This window comes from Rhea pennata, chromosome 1 (genome assembly GCF_028389875.1).
Source record: "Rhea pennata isolate bPtePen1 chromosome 1, bPtePen1.pri, whole genome shotgun sequence".
Classification (NCBI taxonomy): Eukaryota; Metazoa; Chordata; class Aves; order Rheiformes; family Rheidae; genus Rhea; species Rhea pennata.
In genome coordinates, this window is record NC_084663.1 from 54,807,222 (window position 1) to 54,830,612 (window position 23,391).

Sequence of the window (23,391 nt, forward strand, 5' to 3'; positions counted from 1 at the left end):
ACAAACATTTAGGAACAGTGTTTTGCAAGACAGTTTGGGGGGGAAATGCAGGTCTACAAGGTTCAGCAGAACTGTTGTAGAAGATTATTTGAAGAGCTGAAAGTCTGAGCAAGCAATTCTCAAAAAACACATTCAACATGCCTTCCCCACATCCCTTCCATCTATGAGCTCATTTCATGCAGGCCTCATCAGAGAACAGTAACCTCAGGAAGGACACCTAAGGAATCACATCAGGAATATCATCATGTGCCAAGTCAATGACAGTCACAGGCTTTGAAACTGTGTCATGGCCATGAGAAAACTCTGACCACCTTATGAGGTTTCAGACAACAAATGTATCATAAAAGCAAGAGGTGGAGAACCTTGGTTTTATTGCTTGAACTGGTAACAAGGGCTCTCGGCACCACTCTGGCTATGAAAGTGTCTTAAAGCAACCATAAACGTAACTACAAGATTCACACTCTCTGAAAGGGTGAAGAGTCAGCCCCTACTCATCACATGGAACAACTAATAAATACAGACCAAAGCCCCCTGAGAGAAGATGGATGTGCAGACTCACCTTGGTGAAGCAGCCTGAAGTCTGTGCTGTCCAGCTCTCTCACACCCCTGTTCCGCAGCTGCACCAGGAAAAGGAGGTTCAGCAAAAGAGGCAGGTTCCTGTTAGCTAAGAAGGGAACAGATAACTTTTCAGCAAACTCTTACCTCCCCTGCCTCAAAGTATGCCAAGAATTGTGAATTTTCAGGCTTGGAGATGAGGGTAGGTTGAGGGGAGCAAGTATTCCTGTTTAACCTGGAGAAGAGAAGACTGAGGGGGGATCTTATCTGTCTATAAGTACCTGAAGGGAGGGTGTCAAGGGGATGGGGCTGAACTCTTTTCAGTTGTCCCATGTAACAGGACAAGAGGCAATGGACAAAAATTGAACCACAGGAAGTACCGCCTGAATGTGAGGGGGGATTTCTTCACTGTGAGAGTGACAGAGCACTGGAACAGGTTGTCCAGAGAGGTTGTGGAGTCTCCTTCTCCGGAGATATTCAGAGTCCACCTGGATGCAACCCTGTCTAACACGTTCTAGGTGACCCTGCTTGAGCAGGGAGGTTGGACTAGATGATCTCCAGAGGTCCCTTCCAACTTTACTGATTCTATGATTCTCCCTTTTCCATACACACCCATCCGTATCTTCCCAACCTCATTCTCTTCTCTACAGTTCCCTCTAGGTCAGGCCCCTTTCCTGCCTCTGCGTTGGCCTTGAGTTACACATTGGATCCTGCAAACTCTGTACCAAAGAGCAAAAAAAAGGAGGCTACACTCACCATTTATACTCTTAATGAACCACGTAAGAGGCATGTTTACCACACATTTAAATTCACACTGTTAATAAGCTAATAATCACCAGCCCTTTCCAGATTGCTCTTTTCCCTTCTTCTTGGTATCACGGGCAGCCTTCGCCTTGATGGTACTAGCAGCCTAGTACCTCATAGCACTTGGCATTTGTTCTCCTGTAGCTTGTGAAGCTGGGAAACACAGATCCTCCTGCCCCACAGAGCAGAGTAGAGACACGAGAGGTGAGAGCTTTAGCACAGCAGGTCTGTGCACAAGGAGAATGGAGCCTTTCAAACCACACACTCCCTAGGGCAACCACATCATCTCCCTAGTACATTCACTTCTCTGCAGGGCTGCATGCAGGTGAAGAGTCATATAGAGCTATCCCTAATGCAAGCATCTATGACCTCCAGAAAAAAGTCTTCACAAAGGCTCAGGAGGTTTTGGTTTTGAGAGAGAAAGGTTTACAGGTATCTTTAACATTAACAGGTCTTTGATGGAGTCCCACTGCTGGGTCTTCTTGTTGTCTAAGGGCAGGCTGCTGTTTGAACAGGGATACAGACCCCTCGGCTTATCTGTCCTGGCTGTCACAGAGAGCTGCCTGTGAGACAAGGAAGTCACATCTTGAGGGTACATCTGGTGCTTCACTTTCTGGATGAGGCTGCCAGTAACACAGCTAATGAATTCAAGATGCAGTATGAACAGAAGCTGACGATATTAGAGGCAGCAGAAGGGGTCTAATCTTGCAGAAGCCCCTCTAGCCCAGTATCCTGAAGAAATGAGTCTGACTACCTCAGAAGAAACACGGACAATCTGCCTCCCCAAGTCCCTGGCATCCCTAGATTAGTGACAGAAGGATGCCACAACTCTAAATGTGCGCAATACCAAACAATATCAGATCTAGCAGATGCCAGCATTGCCCACTTTATTCATAACCTTGTAGCCTCATGCTCTGCTGGGCTCCTGTTTTGAACTCTCCTCTTCTTCAGCCTATCAGACCTCACTGGAGGTAAGGCAAAAAACACTGTCCCTCCCCCTCTAATGAGGATATCAAGGGCCTCTAATGAGGAAGATATCAAAGAGCTGGCAAAGAAGTTGTGCTCCTATCACTACTGCTGCCCAGTAAAGACCTCCAAGCACAGCAAGGCTGTAACAAGTGTCAGTGTCACCCCAAGAAAAAGCAAAGGCTGTGCTGGGTCCCATATCCTGGGAAAACCAAAGAGATCCCAGTATTGCTTCCTCTTTCAATTCAGGCTTACATGCTGCTTTGCATGTGGGCTTTTCACAACAGGACAACAGTCCCTCAGGGCTAGTAAGAAAAATAGAGAGATTTCCCCCAGTCAAAACCCAACTAAATCTTTCAAAGATTAAATTGATTTATGAAACCTGATAATATCACAATTTCTTTCTGGGGATCAATATCATGCATGATTCAGATAATCTCTCCTCCTAGCCTCTGTGCCCTGGGAACTGCATTCAGGCATGCCAATTTATTTTACACAGAGAAGGGGCAAAAAGGAGAATGCCTTTCCATTATCAGCTGACTGCTTGTTTAAGTAGGGAGATTTACCCACAACAGTTCTGCCTGTGAACACCTATCACAGCATAAAAGCACTCCGCCTTGGCTTAACGCTCACACTTTGAAAACACAACAACCTAAAACAGAAAAAGACTCTCTCACTTCAGAATAGGAGCCTCTGGAAAAGGAAACTAAATCAGTACAGTTCTGCCAGTAAATTTCCTCATGCAGATAAGTCTTGAAGCTACATCAGCAGTTCAGAAACACTTTATCCTAGACTGAATCCCTTCAGCCACCTACCCCTGCCAGTTAATCCCATAGCAAGATCACAGACATAGAGGGAAGTCACCTTGTAAGGAGGCAGAGCTGCTCTCTACCAGCAGCTGCTGCAGAATCTGTAGGAACTGACTCCGGAGGAGGTCACAGACAAGGACATCCTCATTTTTTTCCAAGAAGGATTTTAGAGTCACCAACACCTTCCGAGCCACATCCATAGAGCTTGAGCAGACCAAATCCTGGGAGGGAAAAAGCACACATTATCTTTCTGCCCCGATTAGGCAGAAATCACTGCTGTTTAATACTGTTATGCTAATTTGGTGCCTTGGGAAACATCCTAATGAAGTACTGTTCAGATTAAGTATGTCGTGATTAAATGGAATATTGCATAAGGTAGGCAGGTTGTCTTCTGACAGGCACCTCTGGGTAACATCCTGTTTAAAACATGCATTTGGCCCTTTAGCATACAGCCCACCCAGCATACAAGGCTGAGGGCAACATAAATTTAAGGTCTACGTTTTAGAAAATGAGTTCCTAAAGTCAAGGCCTCGTTTTCAAGAATGTAGATCCCCTGGCACTTCTATTCTCCCTATTGTTTTTAAAAAATCAGGCCACATATTAAGGTGCTTACTTAAAATCAAGCTTGTGAGTCAGTCCATAGTTACTCATTTTGAGAAGTCTTGAGCTGGCAGCCTACTATCTACAGTAGCAGAGTAACAGCAAAACTGCATGAAACGTAAATCAGAAAAGCAGTAACTCAGTCACTGAAAATGGAAGAGTTGTGTATACAGCATTCAGCCGACAAGTCTGCTTCTTGAATACAGCTCTGTGTGGGGTCTGTGAGCTAAATCTCACAGGCAGTAGCATTAATTCAGGCACACTTCTGATGTTAAGGTGTTTAACATTAAATTCACCACATGTAAGTGTATAAGCCAGAAGTTCAGTTTCATAAAGATCAGGAAGAAAATGTTGACACTATCATATTACGTAAGTCAGCACCCACCATTCCCCCCTCCCCCAGCACGCCTGACTACTGCACTGCAAATGGTACAGCAGAAAGAGGAAAACAGTAAAGAAAACTGCTCGGAGCAAAGTTGCCCAGCCTATAGCCTGCCAGGACAGCCCACTCAGCCAAGAGCCTTTTTTGGCTACGTTCCCTTATCTCATGATAGTCATGCATCCAGACTGGATGAGGGAGAGGAAAGGGCTGTGCGACCTCACACCTAGGGAAAATGGTTATGGTAAGAAAAGGTTGCCAGTGCCAGAAAAACTCCTCCAGCTCTGAGAGCGAATTCCCGCGCAGAGCTGAGAGCCTCAGGAGTAAGTGGCAGGGAGCCAGCTGCACAATCAGCTCCAGCAGCAATGGACTGCTCTCTGGCACCTTCTTTCCAAATTCAGCACTCCAGGACATGCCAGACAATCTGCATATACAAGGACCAACTGCAAGGCACTGGGACTGTGGGATTACCCCAGCCCAGGTGAAAAAGCTAGCTGTTCCTCCTCTGCAGGATGCAGAGACCTCCACACGAACAAAGGCTAAAAATGCTGGGAGCACTCAGGATGAGAAGAGACACCATATGGTAAAGAATAAGGAATGACACAGAAGGTAACCCAAGCACTTCTATTTACGTTCCCTCACAGCACAAGGGCCAGGGGACATTCAGAGAAACAACGGAGATGCATTTAATACTGATCAGCTAAGCCCTCTTTTGCATCCTGCATGACTTTCTCTCACAACTTACACCAGACTGTAGCTGAAATCAGCACACAGGATGAGCTAGCTATTTGAATAAGAACATCCCGTTAAGCTAGGGAGGATAAAATATGTATGGGGAGCATAAATCTTATATATCACGACAGAAAACACTTGTCGTTTCCTAGGGTTAAGATGATAACTTCTGCAAGGGAAGGTTTTTCCATAATTGCCTGCTATTGAAAACTATGATCTCAATTCTCTCTTTGAAAGAGAAGGACACACAATCTACTCTGAAAACCAAGTTTTACGGACTCAACACAGCATTGAGTATCTGTCTTTATTCTCAATTTCATTCCTCAGCTTCTCTCTTCCAGTGACATTCAGGAATGTAATCTAATGTCAGCCAACCTATCTCCTTTCCCCAGGAGAGCAGCTCAGATCTGGACCATGGAGAAGACAGGTGGGCCAGTGTGTGACTGCTACCACATTTATCACCAGGTGAACACACATCACATAGAATAGTGTTAACCAATGGTCACAGCCCTCCTGGTCCTGGTAAATACATCCCTGTATTAAAATTTTCCTTCTTACTCAGGAGCTCAAGGTCTCAAATGAAGCCACTAACCATCTGCTCTATCTAATCCAGACATTTATTAAAAGCAGATAACCAAATAAATCATCCTTGGAAGGATATTCATTTTTGCTTCACTGTACCACGCAGAGGCCTTTCATTTCACTATTGCTTTCTCTGGCTGGGATTATTCACCTCATAAGTTTTGTTTATATCTGACAGTATATTTATTCTAGGATATTGCACTGTTTTATTAGCTCATCTAAATTCAGATTGATTATGCCCTTCCCCAACTGAGAGGTGAATTATCAAAGCCTGTGATTTATTACAGTTCACTTAAAAGACTGGGACAGAGCTAAATTAATTTATTTCTGCGAGAGCACATGGCAAGAAAAAAAAAAGGAGGAAAGCAGAAATGCTGTACCATTCAGAGAGGGAGCCATCATTTCTCTTTTGCTGATTTATAGACCTGTGATATATATGTCGACTTTAGCTTGCAGACTGATAGGTTCCAAAACTATTGCTAAAGCTAATAAAGTAGACAAGTCTCATGGGACACTCCTTCTAATCTGCACTGATTTGTTTATGTATTGATTGCTTTTACTAATAGTTGGGAAGCAGTATGAAATGCCTGAATGTTGCTACCTATTCTGCAACAGCACCCAAACCTACGAAAGAATTGTCCTAAGCAACATTCCACTCTGCTAGTCATTTCAGTATCTTGAGATATTAAAAATTATTTCACAGCCAGTGAAATAATATGCCAGTCTGTAATGCCTCAGAGGTGCTCACTGAGAACCAAACCCTGCTTCTTCTCTGTTTACTGGCATGGGTTTTTATTCTCATACATATTTTTAGTTTCAATAGCAAGCTGCAAAAGAAACATCACAGCTCTCAGCTTTTGCCTTTACCGGCAAACCTCATGTTCTTGTGTGGAAGTGTTAACAAGTATTTGCTATGACTGGCTAACTGGCCATGAGACAAGTGGCCATGGATGAGGAGGGGTAACAGATTAGGTGGGAGAGGTAGAAGTGAGAGAAGCCCTTTGAGCAGCCATTGGGATCTGAATTCTGTTATGATTACATCGGTAAACAGAGTTAACTTCACCAGCTATTGGCAAAAACACAAGTCCCGCTACTGCAAGGCCCCTTTCTTCCCTGCATTGATTAGTACTCTCAACACTTTTTAAAAAATCTTTTAAGAGTAATACAACATGCTATTTGCAGTCTTGAAAATTCAGAGTACTAGCAAAAATCTCAGACAAGACTCTCAAGTTCAACACAAACAGGTAAAAATCTCAAGCAAACAGAAAGCTGTGCCCTCCGGTCCTGTTCTCTGCATGCTGCAAAGAACTTTTTTGAAAGTTCTTTGTTTCTCATATCCTTTACATCTATCAGTAGTACACCATTGCTCCCAAAACAGCAAAAGAGCTTCTTGAAAGACTTCCACAGAAGAACCTAGAGTATTCAGCTGTGTATCTGGAGAGCAAAAGGGGAGAGCCCATGAATTTTTTTCATGCCATATATTGTAGCACTCTTCAGATCCCTTCTTACCCAGCTTTCAAAGACCCCATTCTATCACAGTGGATAGATGGCAGCAGAAGAGCTAACACACACACACAAAATCCCATTTTCCATATCAGGCTTGCCTGGGAGGTGGAAGTCCGTGTATACACACAATTCCTTGAGCTCAGAAAAGCACTGAGTGCTTTAAGAACCAAATAGCCCTAAGTGCTCCCCTAAAGTTAACAGACTGTCCTTGTGAGACTCACATACCAGTAGAATAAGCAAAATGCTTGAATTGCTCTTCAGAATGGGAAGTAAAGGGTTAGCGCTGTTCAGTTGATCAGATATGCCAAAACCAGCTTCATCAGTCTCAGTTTCATTGCAGTCTTCCCAGGAAAACCAGAGCTGAAGGACCTGGTGTCCAAATCTGCCCATAAGTTCAGGGTAGTGCAGGAAAAAATTCAGTAGAAGAGGACAGTGAACGTAGACCAAGCCCAGATCTGGGAGATTATCCAGGATCCTCTTTATGGCACACAATGACCTCTGATAAGTGTGTGGGAAGGAAAGGGAGAGAGAGAACAAAATAACAACTAGATAGTGAATATCTAAAAGCTGAAGCGATTAGAGTCTACCGTGAGAAAAAGTCATGCTACCTTCTGAGTAGACAATCAAATGGATCAGTTAAACATCATTTCATGAGGTCCATATGCATCACGAAGGCTAAGAAACTTGTAGGCTTTATACAGTGCTCAAAGCTGTGCAGCAGCAAAAAGCCATATGGGAACACTAAAAAGCATGCTGCAGAGGCTGGGGATGTGTTCAGGAGATAGAAGCTATGAAATTTAGAATATTCTGTACGTGAATTCACAGCCTATCCAATGCATTTACACTTCCCACACATACGCAAGCTAATTCAATCAAACCTATATCCCCTAGTGGCTTTCCACAGTTAACTTTCCAGGGCGTAGATGCACTGCATGCTCTCCACTCATTCATTACTCACCACATAGATCAAAATATGTTCTGCAAGAGGGTTGATGGGGGTGAGGAGGAACCTTAGTTAAACTCTACACGAAACATCCAAGATGCAGGTACGAAATCTTCTTTTACCAAGTCCAGGTCTTTGCCTTTGTCCTGACAGACAGCAAGGAGGTAAAGCACAGCTCTGCATATGTATGGAGGGGGACAGTCTCCACGGTCCTGTGCTGATAGAAGGAAATTTTTTATGGCTAAAAATAATTCTGCCTCTGGGACAAACCTGCAGTCAAGAAGATTGGAGAAGAGACAGGAAAATCGGACAAGCCTCATCCACTGAAAATTGGTTCATGATGGCCAAAATAACCCATAACCACTTGCTTCATATACTCTTGGCTCACCTGTCCCCAAGGATGTAGGCAAAGTATAAAAGGAGTATGAAGCAGTGCTGGTGACTGCAAAGAGACTGATCCAAAGAGAAAGGTTCAGGATTTTCAGTCAGCAGGAGAAGGCTTTCAGGAACTGTGTAGTTTAATTGAGGCAGGCCCTTCTGCAGGAGCTCAGACATCTCTTGCTCTGGAAATGCAACCAGTATCAGCAGGACAGGTAGGGATGAAGAATGTCTGTGCTAAGGTGGAGAAGTATAGGAGGGATCTGCCCGCCCTAAACTCAAATGTATTAAATTAGGGAAGCTCCTGATCTGAGAAATATCAAAGCCCACTGACTAGCCCCAAAGTCTGCTCACAGTACATGAAATAGCAAGTGCACCTTTGTGATGTGGCATGTATAGAGGCCTGAGATCTGATCTAACAGAGTTGGCCATGAGGATTAAAAGAGACTTTTGCTTTGAGGTTTTGCTGATGCTGCCACTACGTCATCCAACCAGTGCCAGTGGGAATGGTGGCTTTTATGATGTGGAAACTTTCATCAAATTTATTTGGGACTTACCTACAACAGAATGTTACGGTATAGATAGGAAAGCTATATAAAGTAAACCAGAGGCGAAAAATGACCTTAATTCCCAGATAAGGATGACTCTTTGGCAAGTAATATTGTTTTAATTAAAACATGCACGGTTGTGCTAATGAATGTCACTTGGCAAGCAAACCCATAGATAAATGAACCACATTTATTCAGTTACGGCTTCATACTCTTCCAGAGACATTCTCCGAGTTTTATCCCAGCAGACTAGTCTAAGAAAAAGCTGGAAAAAAAAATCTCAACAAAAATCTCAACATAGAGATTATGTGTGTCTCCCTCTTCCCTCCCCCCCACCTCTTTCTTTTTCTTTTTTTTTTTTTTTTTTTTCTTGTCTACTGCCTAAATAGAGGCTGGTAGGACCTCACTACAAGCAAGTTATCTCCTTCCCCAGACTTGCCCTCTTGAGAAGAATCTCTCTCCTTCTCCATGGTAGAGTAGAGGCTCAGGCACAAGTTGTAGAGGAAGCTGGAACATGCTTGATTCAAGACAGGATTACTGTGGAGAACACCAGAAATATACAAGAGAGAAGGCTAGAAACCTCTTCACACTTCTAGTATCACACAGCACCTGCCAAACTTCAATTTTCTGAATGATCACATATAAATACCTGCTCTGTCACAACAAGACTGACATGGCAGACAGTAGCAGTGACAACAGTGAACACACACGGGGGACAATGTATGTACAGCAGGGTACTCTCACAATCATCACACCCTGTATTCATATAAGTCCTGCGAGGACAGGACCCTTAACATCACATCACAGAAGAGAGATGTACGGAGGGGGTGGTTCCCAATACCTTATACCATTGATAAACTCCAGTAAGGAGATTTTGGGGCAATGGTGTTTCCAAGGATAAAAAAGTGGCAATAACAAAAAATTATCTAAAAGCTGTAAGAACAGGTCTATTTGCAGGCATTTCCCTCTCTCTAATGATTTCCTTGTGGAATAGGACATAACCAAACATCTTTGTACTGTATCATAACATCCTTGGCACCATGTGCTGCTGTATTCACAGGCCTAGATCACTCCCCACACACCGTTCACAGGAACAAACATCCCCACTCTACTTCACATAACGGTGACTTGGACTTAGGGGTGCTGTATTTTTTGTCTATTCTCCCAACAAGTTGCAGTAACAGGGAAGAGGATATAAAACATCTCTGCAGACCCACAGAGAGTGTCCCCAGGTGCTCTTCAACTGAGAAATGATAACCTCTGCTAGAGATGACCATTTGCAATATATTGTGTTAAAGTCTTCCTTATCCCTCCCTATTTATTATACATTATCACACCAAGAGAAACGTAAGTAGTGTTAATATGTGTCTAGGAAGTCAGAGCTCAAATGGAACTGATGCTACTGCAATTCTTTCCAACTGATTTCACTACTCCAAAGTCAGGTTGCTGTATCCATAGCTGCATGGCTTACAATGGCACACTGAACTCTCTCAAAGCTGCATATGTTCACCCTCCCTCTGCCTAACTGCTTTTCCCCTTTCTCACAGCTTTGCCATTGTCAGTTACTGTTCACTTTTGCAATAAGATATGACTCTTGAGTCTTTTAGGCTCCACTCTTGCCTAAATCAGATGCATTAGATAAATGTGATCTGTTTTCCCATCTGGAAATTTTTGACTCACTTTCAGTATATGCATCACAATACCTTTGCACAGAGCAAAATCTGGCCTTCAGCTCCAACGTCAGTCGGATGAAGGAGGAGGATGCTGGAGAGAAAGCAAGACAGAAATGTCAAAAGAGCACCAAATGTGTCTGACGAGGTCCCATAGACATCCCCACGCATCTGCAAACAAAACTGTTGAACATGGCAGGTCTTCCCAGTTAAGAATGCACTTGTCAGGCTTTCTCTCTCTGACACTTCCAAGGCAACCTACTCTAATCTTGACTTGGAGGACAATAGCTGAGATTCATTTGCCCTTTCAGAAGGAGAAAGATTTGCCATCTCTACACATTTAGAAAAAAGGAATTCTTTTCATCACTCTCTGATCTGCAAAGAGTAAGGAAGAGACAAAGTCAATATATTTCTATATAATAAAAGCCAACTGATATTCCCAGCATAATCCCTGTCTACAGAAATAGGTAGTTTTGAATATTCTAGAGGAAGGGGTAAAGCTGACACAATTTACTTATCTAAAATAAAATCTGTTCTATCACCATTCCTAAACCCAATAACATTTTCATTCTACTGAACATGACTGCACACTCTGTTCTTTCCCACATAAACATGTAATGTAATCCCCCACTGAAAGTCTCGTTAAGCTCATTGCTTCAAAATATGCAGTAGCAGCAAGTTCTATCTGTTAAGCAAAGCAGCACAGAGCACATGATCCTATACCCCCATACCCAGCTTTTTGGAGAACTTATCCCTCATGTTCGGCATCACTGTAAACAGGGTATTAAGGGTTGATATGAAAACCTCCATCACTGATGGGCTGGCAGCCTTTTCCAGGTAGTTCTGTGGAAAGAATGAAGAAAAGATCAGATGGGTGATATGCAACACACTCAGAAAGCAGCAGCTTTCTTCATGCTTCCCACTGTCCCAGAATATTAGATTCCCAAATCCAGATAAATGGTACTAACAGCCCTTCTATCAAAATGCCTGGCAGCAAGTACATAGGCTTACACAGCATTTTGAAAGCAACTAACACTCCCCCATCCAATGTTTATGAGCAGTGCTGCTAACTCTGCAAGACGTTACATCAAACAAGAAACTCCTTCCTGATTCCAGCTTGCAACCAGCTATACCCTGACATAACAACTGACATTATTGTCCATGTTACCCTAGACATAACTACTATTACAGGTCAAATGGCTAATTCTACAGCGAGGCATACAATGTAGGACATACGCTTAAGTACAGCTGACTTCAATACCACTTAACACCAGTGCTTCAGCGTTTTGCTGAGTAGTAGCAAACACAGGCATTTAAGTTTTCTGCAGGATCTAGCTACCTGGTTTAGAGCAGAACAACTCAACTCACTCTTACAGAAGGCCATGGGGCAATTTTACTGCAGTCTATAATTTTCAGTTAAATCCAACGAGCAAGAAGCAGCATACTGATTCCAGCTTTGCCAAACTGGACATGGACTGCACTAGGTAGAGGTGTCTACCAAGAGAGTGTTAAAAATACAAAACAAAAAAACTCCAAGCCCCCAGCAACTGCAAGAATTCGTATACCTGAAACTCTGGCAAAGTGTAAGGAAAATTTACTCAACATACGGTACTGCATCAGAGTTCCACCATTCGGCTAATCCTGCTGTAAGTGTTTTAGTGACAGGTTGGCATTGAACACTAAAGCACAAATGACCCTCCACCGCTACTTTTTAAACTGTATGGCCTTACCGAGCCATATGGCCTAGTATTGTCCTTGCTGTGTAGGCTGGACAGGCTCACCAATACCTTCTGGAAACAACAGCTCCTGAATGCTTAATTTTCTGCAACAGCCAGGGCTGCCATGGATTAGGTAACATGAGGTATGTTAAGGGGACTGCACAGTTGAAAGAAAAACATTGCAATCTATTTGGAAGCTTTATGAACTTCTCTACCTGGAGACACTACACATTCCCATTTTGCATGAACATGATAATGCTACACTTGTCTCTGGGGAGGTGGCAAATGCCACAGCTGTACTTGGTTTATCCTATATACTCTTCTTCCCAAAATGACTTTTCTCACCATCTCTCCATGCTTGAGAGCACATATCCAGGCACTCATGGAATAGATCAAGTTCAAAAGAAACCCTACCATGACCATGGGGATGCAGATATTGTCACAAATCCTCAACAGGAACTCAGAGAAGTTGCTTAGAGTGTCCCTGCTCTCGGAGCTGGGGGCAGTGAAAGCATTCTCCTGGGCCATCGGGTCACTCTGGAACTCCACTGCTAACCTACAAACATACAGAAGACGCTAGAGGAGAGAGGAACTCTCCCTGCTCTGTAAAGGAAGCTAGGTCATGCTATGGTTCCTTCACAGTTTTCACCACTTGGGGCCCCAGGAACATACAACGCGTTGGAAACTCATCTGGCAGTAACACAGTTACTTCTTGAATGAAGCTATTAAAAGTTAGCAGTGTTGTACAACTGTACCACAAGTTGGGAAAGGAAGACATAGCTTCTCTGAAGGAAATATCTTCAGAGGGAGACCTCAGTGTGGCAAGACTGAATGTACTCACCTAGAGTACATTCAGTACAGAGGCTAGAGTACAATACAGCAAACCTCATAAAAAACAGTCCATGAACTATTCAGCTAAACCATTCAGTGAACCATTCTAGAAACCATGACAGAAGACCAGTGCCCTCTAACACTGTGCCAAGATACTGAGTCATTGCAGACACAGACACTGGCTTCTGGCTGTATTACTTCAGCCAAGCCAAATGCAAGTGATGCACGGCAAAATAACTAAGTTGGACAAACTTCTCCACTAGTAGATATGGTTTCATATGCAAGCCTATCTTCCATCTTCTCCTGGCCAGCTAAGGGATGGCTCCCATCCAGCAAAACAGGAAAAGTTGGTGCCTCTAAACCCACTTGCAATAACATGACACAGATATAAGCAAATACAAGGCCAGCAGCTGGATCAGATACATATTTGTTAAATGGTTAATCCTCTCCAGCAGTGAGACTTCCTTGCCCAGAGCACAAGAAATGGAACATGGTTTCATATATACCTTCCATCAGTTCTTACATCATTATCAGATTTTGATAATGACACCCTCCAGTTTCTTTTTAATCTTATTTTCAAGCAGATTTTTCTTCTTCAAAGGCCAAAGAGATGAAATAAACTGATAGGTCTCAGTCAAGTTTCCTGGGAGGCACCTGCAGGTACCACAAAGTTTTCACCATCATCAGTGTTTCACATCCCTCACTCTGGAGCTTCACTGACAAGTGCCACACACTGAACTCACCTTTGAAACTTCAATGGTAGGACTGGGTAGAGAAACTCAGTCATGATGTATCAGAACTCACACCCACAAACACACACACACACACCCCTCTGCTAGTCCTCACCTACATGCATTTCTGAAACTTTCCAGGGTGTTGAGCAAGAACTGTCCCTGTCTCTGAGGTACTCTGCTAAGATTTCTGTTTCCTGAGTGACTCTGAGACACTGAGAATAGGAGGTCACCCTGTTAAAGGAGAAAAAGTCTTCAAGATCTTGTGTTCATTGTGAAACAAAATAGCTTTCTTCAATACCAGCAGCAGGAATAAAAAAATATTACACTCCATTCACTTCTTTCACATAGCTGTCTCTGTTACTGTACTTTCCCAGGGAGGGCAGAGTTAGAGGGCTACTGCGCTTTCCTGAGGGAGGCAGAGTTAGAGAGCTACTAGTTCTGCATTGCCCTGTCTTGAATATTGCCTCAGTCTGTACTATTGCCTTTAATAGTACAAACTCTATTGCCACGTTTTGTCTAGTCTGAGTTTTAAACATTTCAGCTAATGAAACTTTAAACCTTTCAGGGGAAACGTAGTCTTTTTTTTTTTTTTTTAATCCATGTTCCTCCAATTACTCTTTGGACAAGGCTGAATAATTCCTCTTCCTGCTCAGCACTTAAACCTTGGAAGTTTCCTACCCACCTCCTTACGCTTACATCTGTAAGTAACCATCCATGTGCTGGCTGTTGTTCTCACACAGCATCCCACCAAGTTCAGCCAGAAGGGCACAGCAATCTAGTTGCATCAAGACAATTGCATGGCTGGCAGTTCAAAACTATAAATTCCTTGCCCATTTGATGCTGAGACACCTTATCAGAGGTGCAATCATTTCCCCTTTCCTCCCATTACAGACTGCCTGGATGTCCTTACCCTTCACCTATTTTCCTTCCTATAAGGTCCCGTATTCTGATTAGAACACCAAGGTCTGTGTATGCAAACAGACTGACAAATGTCTACCCTTCAGGCAGAAAGCAACTCCACTATCTCCAGGCAGAGAAGACAGAAATCAGGTGTCACACAACTTGGGCTGCAGATCTAGAGACAGATAAGCAGGCATTTGGGTCTCTGGTACTCCAGCAAGACATTCTTGCCATTACATACACATTTGTGATTTAAGTCCACATGCTCCTGAGCCCACAGCCGTAAGGCCAAGCCCTTGTCTTTTCATCCAGCCATCTGAAATGGGGGCTCTCCTCAGGGATTCACAGCTCCCAGCAGCCCATCAGACTAACTGCATGTTCCAGGAAATGGAAAGGATTTGCAGTTCAAATAGCAGCTAATAATTCCCTTGCTGAGGCATCTCAGTGCATGCAAGTTGATCCTCTTGATCTGAAGGCAGAGTAAGGCATGGTCTTTGGAAAAAAAAAAAGAAAAAAGAAAAAAAAGAAAAAAAAAAAATAAGGCAACCTGCAAGGTGAAGCCCTGAAAAGGGGGAGGTTCAAATGACCTCAGAGCACTGGACACGTAAAGGAAGCAGCACATTCAAGTGGTGCCCCAAGTATCTTCACTGATATAGAAAGAGCATTGACCAGCATTCATCCTCAGCTACCTCAGAGACAAAGGTTGCTGCCATCTCAAGGCATGAGGATCAAAAAGAAACAGCAGAGACCCCAACAGTTACGGGTGAAAGGTATGAAACGTACACATAGCATCTACATGCTGTGCTAAGAAGGTCATTTCTGCTCTGCTTGGTCCTTCCAAGGGGCAACAATCACTCTTGACTTACTGCATGTCCCTTGTTACTCTGTGGTGGGGAAAGGTCAGCACATCGCTTCAGCACTGCCTCCAACAGCTTCTGTAGCTCTTCATACGGGACTGGAGGGGAGCTCAAATGGTCCTTGCTGCACAGGTGGAGAGAAAGAGAGTGTGCACATTCCCTGCTAGGGACAGTCCATGCACTAAGGCAAGACCAGCAGCAATAACTGCTCCTTCAACTGCAGTATGCCATTGCCACCTCTCTCCAACACAGCATACTGAGGCCATGCTCTCCAAACAGTGCCTTCATACAGAGCCCAAATATACCCTTGCTGCATTCAATGTCTGCCCCACTGCAATCAGGAAGTTTACCACTGTACACAGTCTCCTGCTTGCCATCATCTATCCAGATAGGCATAGAGTGACAAAGCCACAGTAACCTATGTACTACATGCCTGCCTGGGACCTTAGGTTCTTGCTGCAGCAGATTGCTGCCTACCACAGCTACACTGCCCTGGCAAACCTCTTATTTGCGTAGTTTTGTTGTACCTACACCTGTCTCAGCCATAATTCCTGCTGTTCACCCACACAGCCAGAGGAGTCCCAGAGACAAGCATGGTATCAACAGACCTATTCGAAAAAAAGCCCGTAAACACCTTCTTGCCTACCTCAGAAAGGCTGCCACAGCTTTCACAGCCTCTACTGCCACCTCAAGCACTGGGCAGTTCACTGTCTCCATCAGAACATCAATGGCTTCTTTACATACACCTCGGTTTGTGAATAATTTGATTTCCACTGGTTGCCTGAAAAGAGGAAAGAGCAAAGTGAATACTGTCAGAATAAAGTAACTGTAACACCCTCTCCTTTTTCACCAAATGGATAGCTGAGCCATCCACTGAGCAGCTCCATGCTTTTCAGTATTTGGAGCCAAACTGCTCTCAAGGAATGTAGTCTCAAACTTGAGCATGTCTGGAGCTCTCCGACGGTGAAAAAACCCACAGCTTGGATAACTGTGTGACTATGCCAGCAAATACCGATATGAAAAGCACACGAAAAAGGCTCTGCAAAACACAGTGATCTCTCTACCCAGGACTTTGTGCTGAGCCCATTTGCTCTAGCATTTGAGGATTCGTCTGGAAATTCACAAATTCACATTTCTCAGTAAACATGTAAACACCACCATCCTAGAACAAGGACAAGGCCACGAGAATAGCTTCTCTCACAGTCCCGTGGCATTTCTAATGCCAGATGCTGCCAGAACAGGGACTTTCATGAACTTGAAAAGTAATCAGGAAAATAAATGTAGCCCAGCTGTTTTGACATTTTTTATTGATGGTGAGCACTTTAGTTGTCTGACCACCTTAGGGCACAACACCTTTGAGCTTTCCACATCAGAGCACCAGGGGATGAGGAATCATTAATTCTGTTATTGAGTAGAGCTGCATAAACGGTAGACGGGTCAGCTGGCTCCTGGCAAGTCAGGTACATTTGTGAAAGAGGGGGAAAACAGGCAGCTACATGTGGGAAAGGAACACTTACAGCTTGCCAGAGAGCCTCACCAAAGAGACAACAAGGGAGGGCAGAGAAGGAGAAGCACGGCATGACAGAAACCAGACTTGGAGCCAAAAGTATTCCCTGTCATTCAGTTTCCCCAGACATGTCTGATGAGTGAGCCAGGAGCACATGCTTCCATGTACAATTGAGAGAGAAAAGTGAACTTCAGCAGAAATTAAATTAGTAGCCCAGCTGCAGGATAAAAAGCGAGCAGAGGCAGAAGTCCTCCTTTTAGTCACTCAAATCCAGCTCAGCAGTTGCCTCACATTCTGCTGTTAGAAAAAGCTGTGAGGTGGACAAGCCAGGGAGAAGACCCTGTGCTTCTCAGGAACAGCTCAGGAACCAGGACCAGCTTTTGGCTCAAGCCATGATAAGGGGTGTGCTGAACCTCATGTTGTTTCTTCTACTGATACTTTAGTTCTATTAATCCCCTGCATTTTTCTTCCTTTAATCACTGACCTTCTGAAGTAAAACACCTCAGAGGAGTCTCCACTGACTCATGCAGGGAGGAAGGGATGGAGGAGTATTGCTGACTCATTCAAGAGGCATAAACCCACTTGCAATATGGTGCATTTTGATGTCCTTGGGATCTGGGGAGAAAGCATGCAGGACAGCACTCCTGCATCTTCTTGTCTTTGGGCCCCAAACTGTGCCTGCTACTCCAGTGGTGCTGGGAGAAGCAAGGAGCATTGCAGGGAGAGATATCGACCATTCCTGACACTTCTAACAATGCAAATGGAGACAGTCAGTCTTGCCTAGATAATGCCAGAGCACAGGGAAGTCACAAAACAATCCAGCTACAAGGGAAACAAGCAGGAGAGATTCCAGGATAAGACTCCTTCCCCCCACCATGAGATAGTTTTAAATGAAACTACACTTCTAAGTTAAGCAAACTGGAATGTGTGCACTAGAAAGTGAGAGTAATTGGGCAGTGTTCTCTTTGCTTTACAAGCATTAATGCCGTAATTAGTGTTTCCTACATTCTGGTTTCTCTTTTTGACAGATCCCACTCTGGCATCATCACACTGTTCCAATACTGCTGCTTTTCTTTTCTCTTCTTTCCCTGCCATTTGCTACAGAATTGACAATGACATTTCCAAAATTCAGCTCAAGGGCTCTCTTGGGGGAACTAAGCAGCAATAAGAAGCCTGTGACAACAGCATGACAAGACAGGAACAAAACCATAGAGGCAGGAACAGGAAGCATAGAAGAAAAACAAGCCAAGTTTTGTTACTCTTTAGCAGAAAAGAGAGAAAAAAAGTGACAGAAAACATTAATATTTCAGCCTGGAATTTGTTTTCCCTGTCTGAATTTAGCTCAGATGAAGACACATGACCAAAAACCATGGAATCTGCATGCTCCGTTTTGTCATAGAGATGCACTTAGCAGGAGATGGCCCGCTCACATACACCTGGACCATCCTAGCCTTCCCCTTCCATCCTATCTACTGCTGAGAGGAGAATTCGCTTCTCAAATAGACGAGGAAGCAGAAAGCAGCAAATACGCTGCTGGGTGTATGCACAAAGAGGACACACTGGGAGGTTTAAAAACAACCATTAGGCCCTTCTCCACAAGAATAAAGGAGACGTGAGATAGCGCTTGTTCAGCAACATCTTTCAAATACAAAAGGCTTTGGGGTGTAGCTATTTGATTTTGGAGAAAAAGCCTAAACAGTAAAAGCCCAACATCTTCCATCCTGGGGGCACAAATTCTGCCTGTGCAAACCAGATAAGGCAACCCCTTACCTTTTCAGTATTTCAGTGAAGAGCAGGAGCCCTTGCTTGTGCAACTCTACATTGTTCAGCTGCAGGACATCTCGGAGACTCCTCACCAGAGATTCAACACCTGCATATGATCAAGAGAAGGCACAGAGAAGACTTTTAACACACAGCCCAAAGTCCAGAATGGGACCAAAATGAATTCTTAAAAAGAAGGAAGATTTTAACAACCATTCTTCTGAGTCACTGACAGAAACAACAACTGCCCAAAACACTGTGTTAACTCAACACCCTCATAATAGGTCTCAACCTCCACTGCTGGAGGAAAGTCTAGAAGAAAGGAAGGAATTCAGCTTCTTCTCCTAAATTCACTCTCGGCATCTCCACAGAACCACCTAATAAGTCCTGAGGTAGTGTCAGTCATGACGCCTGGCTATTATAATGAACATATGCTCATTAGGAGCTCATTAAGTCATAGGCACTGTAAATTCAAGCTATGAAAACACTACAAACATATCTGCTGCATATTCATTTTCAGATTTTTTACTCATCCTGACTGGAAATGGTCATTGTTCCTAAAGCACTGCAATTTAGCTAGAGGCACAGCAAGCGTCCACAGCAGTACTGCAGTCACTCTGTCAGAAAGCCATGACTCACCATAGACTGTGTGACACTTCGAGAAGAAAAGGCGCTCTTCAGTTAGGAGAAGCAAGCAGCAATATACCGACCAGATGAGAATTTCATTGGAGCATGAGAGACACTCAAACAGGAATTCTGCAAACATATACAAATAAGGAAGAGGCAAGGGGTAGTCTGCTCAGAGCACAGCACAGCTTCTCTTGAAACAGAGTAGAGGAAGAAGGAGGAAACCAGAATGCACAGCAACAGCCACTGGGAAAATGGTTATAGTATGAAATGGCAGCAATGGAGAATGCAGAGGATACTTGGAGTTAAACTAGCCTTCAAAACAAAGTGTTCAGAGAGCAGAGTCCTGCAGGCAGACATCTTTCCAGCACAAACTTTGTAGCCAGGAGCTGAATTGTGGCTCTAACCTTTGGCACAAATGAAGAACCACGAAGCCAGCTTTACCACAGATGCAGTGATATTTTTTCTCAAAGTTTTACATCTCCTAAGGAATTTACAAAACCAAAACATTTCTGTCTTCTGAGAGCAGAGTAAAATAAAGAACCATCACCCACTACCAAAAGTTTTAAAGGAAAACCCAGATGCTGCAGGAGGCAGCTAGCAATGTAACATGGTGAAGGCCACTCTACTCTCTATATGACAAGTGGGCTATAAGTCATCTGCACAACTGACATCTTACAACTGGGAGACATGGCTGATAAAACATTCCCTAACATCATTCAAGCAGGGCCTTAGCTTCAAGGATCTGTCCAAATTCTTACTGTGGCCTCTCCATTCTGTCTGTTGAGAGCTGCTTCTATACTTTCAATTGAAAATTTATTCTTCACTTCTCTTCCTACAATCACATTAAGTCTCTTTACTGGTACAAAACAGTCACTGCACAGATTCTACCATTAGTAGATTTCATGGAGCCAGAGTGTGATTCCTATACAAAAAAGCAGGATGGGCTTTGATACTGTCAGACAAACAATAGGTGTTGCTGTACTTCTTCACCTGGGACATCAGCATGGATAAAGGCAGGACCATATCTGCTGGGAGAGTGAACCAGCACTGCTGCCATACAGTGAGAACTTGCTGCCTGTAACATCTCGTCTCTGGTCAACAAAAGCTGTTGGGAAACAAAAGCCAAAAAGAGGGAGGAAATCAGTGGTGCAGATATGAATAGCAAACAGTTCCCTCTAAATGTTAAAATTAAAAAAAAAAAAGAAATGAAGATCTCTCTTTTGAATGTATTTCACTGATCAAAATTGCCAAGGCAAGATAAAACACTGGGCCAAATACACTTAGAAATGCAAAATGAAAATCACAATAGAGAAGACACTGAGTAAGGATAGCTTTTCCCCCACGCTCAGTTATGCTGGCACTACAAGTGCTCTATTAGCCCTCAAGTGTCAGTGAGTAAAACCAGCTGGGGCCACAAGGAAAATTCCCCCTCTACAATGCAGGAATGAACAGTGAGATGATCTATGGGAGTTCCTCCATTCTCCACTGCACCCTCTTTTGCTGGTCAATGTTGGTAACAGCACAGTCAAGTGCCTGAAACACAGATTAATTATAGTGTGGCAAATTATTTAATTCTACCAACAATTCACTTCAGAACAAGGGATAACCTATTAGAAAGTCACAGGTTGCATTCTGTAAGACTACTTTAGCCATCACCTTTTTCAGAACAAGTGGCAGTGGGTTTTCGCCCTCTAAAAAGTCTGGGTTCTCAGACTCCTCCTCTGTCTTTGAATTATTCATAAGAATGGAAACAAAATGGTCAGATTTCAGCAGCTCCTTAAGCAAACCTGCAAAAGATGGAGCGGGAGCAAGCATCACATTGGGCACATGAAGGAGTACATTAACACAGGAGTACTTACAGCTTAAGTCTTAACACCAGTTCCTCCCTGTTCTGCACTCCTTGCAAAGCCCCTCTTCTCATGTTTAGGGAGCTGATGGCACCCTTGGATGAGCCACAGGTCTTATAACTCTATGTTGCTGATTCTTTTTGCTGGGTCTGCTCTCCTCTTCTTGGAGATGTGCAGGTACAAAGGTAAATTATCTCAGGAGCAACCCGGCTGCACTGTCTTCTCTGCTCCAGTACCCTCCCTCTAAACTGTTTCTTCAGAGAGCTTAGGTCAATGCTTCAAATGCAATGACCTGCATTTTTCTCCAAGCTACAGTCAGTGACACAACAAGCACAGATTTTCCACAGAATAGTTCCTAGAGAACTGGTGTTCATCTTCCCTTTCTACTTTCACCGGCTCTTACTGAAACAGTTGTGTTTAGTTAAAGGATATCCATACAAAAAAATCAATATAAAAGTATAAAGCATTGCTACAGGTCCTGATGCAAATTATCAGAGTTTATTTCAGTACACGCTCACAAGGGATATAACCTGAGCCATGGAATTCAACTTTTAAATTCTTATCAATGTGTACAAGTACCTGAAGGGAGGGTGTCAAGGGGATGGGGACAAACTCTTTTCAGTTGTCCCGTGTGGCAGGACAAGAGGCAATGGGGAGAAATTGAAGCACAGGAAGTTCTGCCTGACCGTGAGGGGGAATTTCTTCATTGTGCGAGTGACAGAGCACTGGAACAAGTTGTCCAGAGAGGTTGTGGAGTCTCCTTCTCTGGAGATATTCAAGGCCCGCCTGGATGCAACCCTGTCTAACATGCTCTAGGTGACCCTGCTGAGCAGGAAGGCTGGACTAGATGATCTCCAGAGGTCCTTTCCAACCTTACTGATTCTATGATTCTATGATTCTAAAGGAATCATCATCCATTTCCAGTAGCTGAGTAGATGATCTGAGGAGCAATCCAATTCCTGCTTACCTCCTACATGAAAGAGGAATTCCCCAGATGGTTTGCAAACAAGCAAAGCCAGGAGGACCAGAACTGTGCTCTTCAGCACAGTTGGTAACTGCACTTGGAAGCATAAATGTAAGAAAGTATTATTTCCACATTAGCTCTCTAACTGAAATAATACAGTGCCCCACATCAGAAGATAATATTTGTTAGACTCCATTCTATTACTCTACAGAACCCACTAGTCTGTGCCGAGTGTTTGCATACAGAGACTTCAGTGGATGCTCTGTTCCTAGGATGATAATATCACATTGAGATGGGTCAAGCTGCACTGCGAACGCTGAAGAATTCAGTGCTAGGCAAATGTGGAGCTCTAGGGACAACAGAGGTCTGGGGAAGCTCAGCAGTTGGGCTGGGACATGAGATTGCTATGCAGTAACAGAAAGGATCAGCTGTTTCAGACAAGACTCCCCTGCTGCAAAACAGCCTATCATCTAAGAGTTTGTTTAATGCTCATCTAGGAAACAACCCACATTATGGCCCCTAAACTACCCAGGGCTTTCTCCTCTGTTCTAAGTACTCCCTTGCACCTACAGCTTCTCTCTAAATGCCTTACCCAAACAATTAACCTGTAGCTCCTTTGTCTGTGCATGTCCCAAAGTATTCAAGAAGACACCACATAGCCTTTCTGTGAAGTGTGCAGAGAGCCGTTCTGTGCCAACAGGAGAGGAGTACAGCTTGCCATACAAGTAGCAGACAGCCGCCTTTACAGCTTCATTTGGATATGTCAAGCCCATCAGCAGGTGATCCACTAAATTACCTAGTATAAGGAACATGCAACATGGCAAACATTCACACCAATGAACTGGTATTTCTAAAGTATCCATCTATTTCCCTTCAAAAGCCTGCAAAAGGCCATTGAACAGTCCTGTGCATGCAGATTAATGAATGTCACAATTAAGTGTTCATCAGATTAAGATCCATCACCTCAGTTACTTTAAACAGCTAAGCATGCTCAGCACACTCCTGGGCGCTGGACAAAGGAAAGGAAAAACAAATGTATATTGCCTGCAAGTCTCAGCTCACAAAGGCTGTTTTTGCCAGGCTGGCAAAAAGTACAATGACAAGACTGCTATTAAGGTACTGATCTACCACCCAGGAGGCCCAAGAGCCACTTCACCTCCTGCACAGGGT

General features: G+C 43.7%; 1 protein-coding gene across 1 annotated transcript in view; it reads right to left on the reverse strand.

Annotated features, from left to right (window-relative positions):
• Positions 1-23,391, reverse strand: part of MEI1 (meiotic double-stranded break formation protein 1) — a 38,292-nt gene that overhangs the window by 10,356 nt on the left and 4,545 nt on the right. Inside the window, exons 6-23 of the mRNA XM_062586583.1 lie at positions 22,814-23,017; positions 21,067-21,197; positions 20,401-20,515; positions 19,420-19,536; positions 18,790-18,889; positions 17,584-17,714; positions 16,159-16,294; positions 15,522-15,636; positions 13,868-13,986; positions 12,605-12,746; positions 11,204-11,315; positions 10,506-10,566; positions 9,242-9,339; positions 8,265-8,439; positions 7,999-8,146; positions 7,159-7,431; positions 3,190-3,355; positions 560-664 (exon numbers count right to left, since the gene is read on the reverse strand). Of these exons, the coding sequence (XP_062442567.1) occupies positions 560-664; positions 3,190-3,355; positions 7,159-7,431; positions 7,999-8,146; positions 8,265-8,439; positions 9,242-9,339; positions 10,506-10,566; positions 11,204-11,315; positions 12,605-12,746; positions 13,868-13,986; positions 15,522-15,636; positions 16,159-16,294; positions 17,584-17,714; positions 18,790-18,889; positions 19,420-19,536; positions 20,401-20,515; positions 21,067-21,197; positions 22,814-23,017 (2,448 nt within the window). The remainder of the gene's footprint in view (positions 1-559; positions 665-3,189; positions 3,356-7,158; positions 7,432-7,998; positions 8,147-8,264; positions 8,440-9,241; positions 9,340-10,505; positions 10,567-11,203; positions 11,316-12,604; positions 12,747-13,867; positions 13,987-15,521; positions 15,637-16,158; positions 16,295-17,583; positions 17,715-18,789; positions 18,890-19,419; positions 19,537-20,400; positions 20,516-21,066; positions 21,198-22,813; positions 23,018-23,391) is intronic.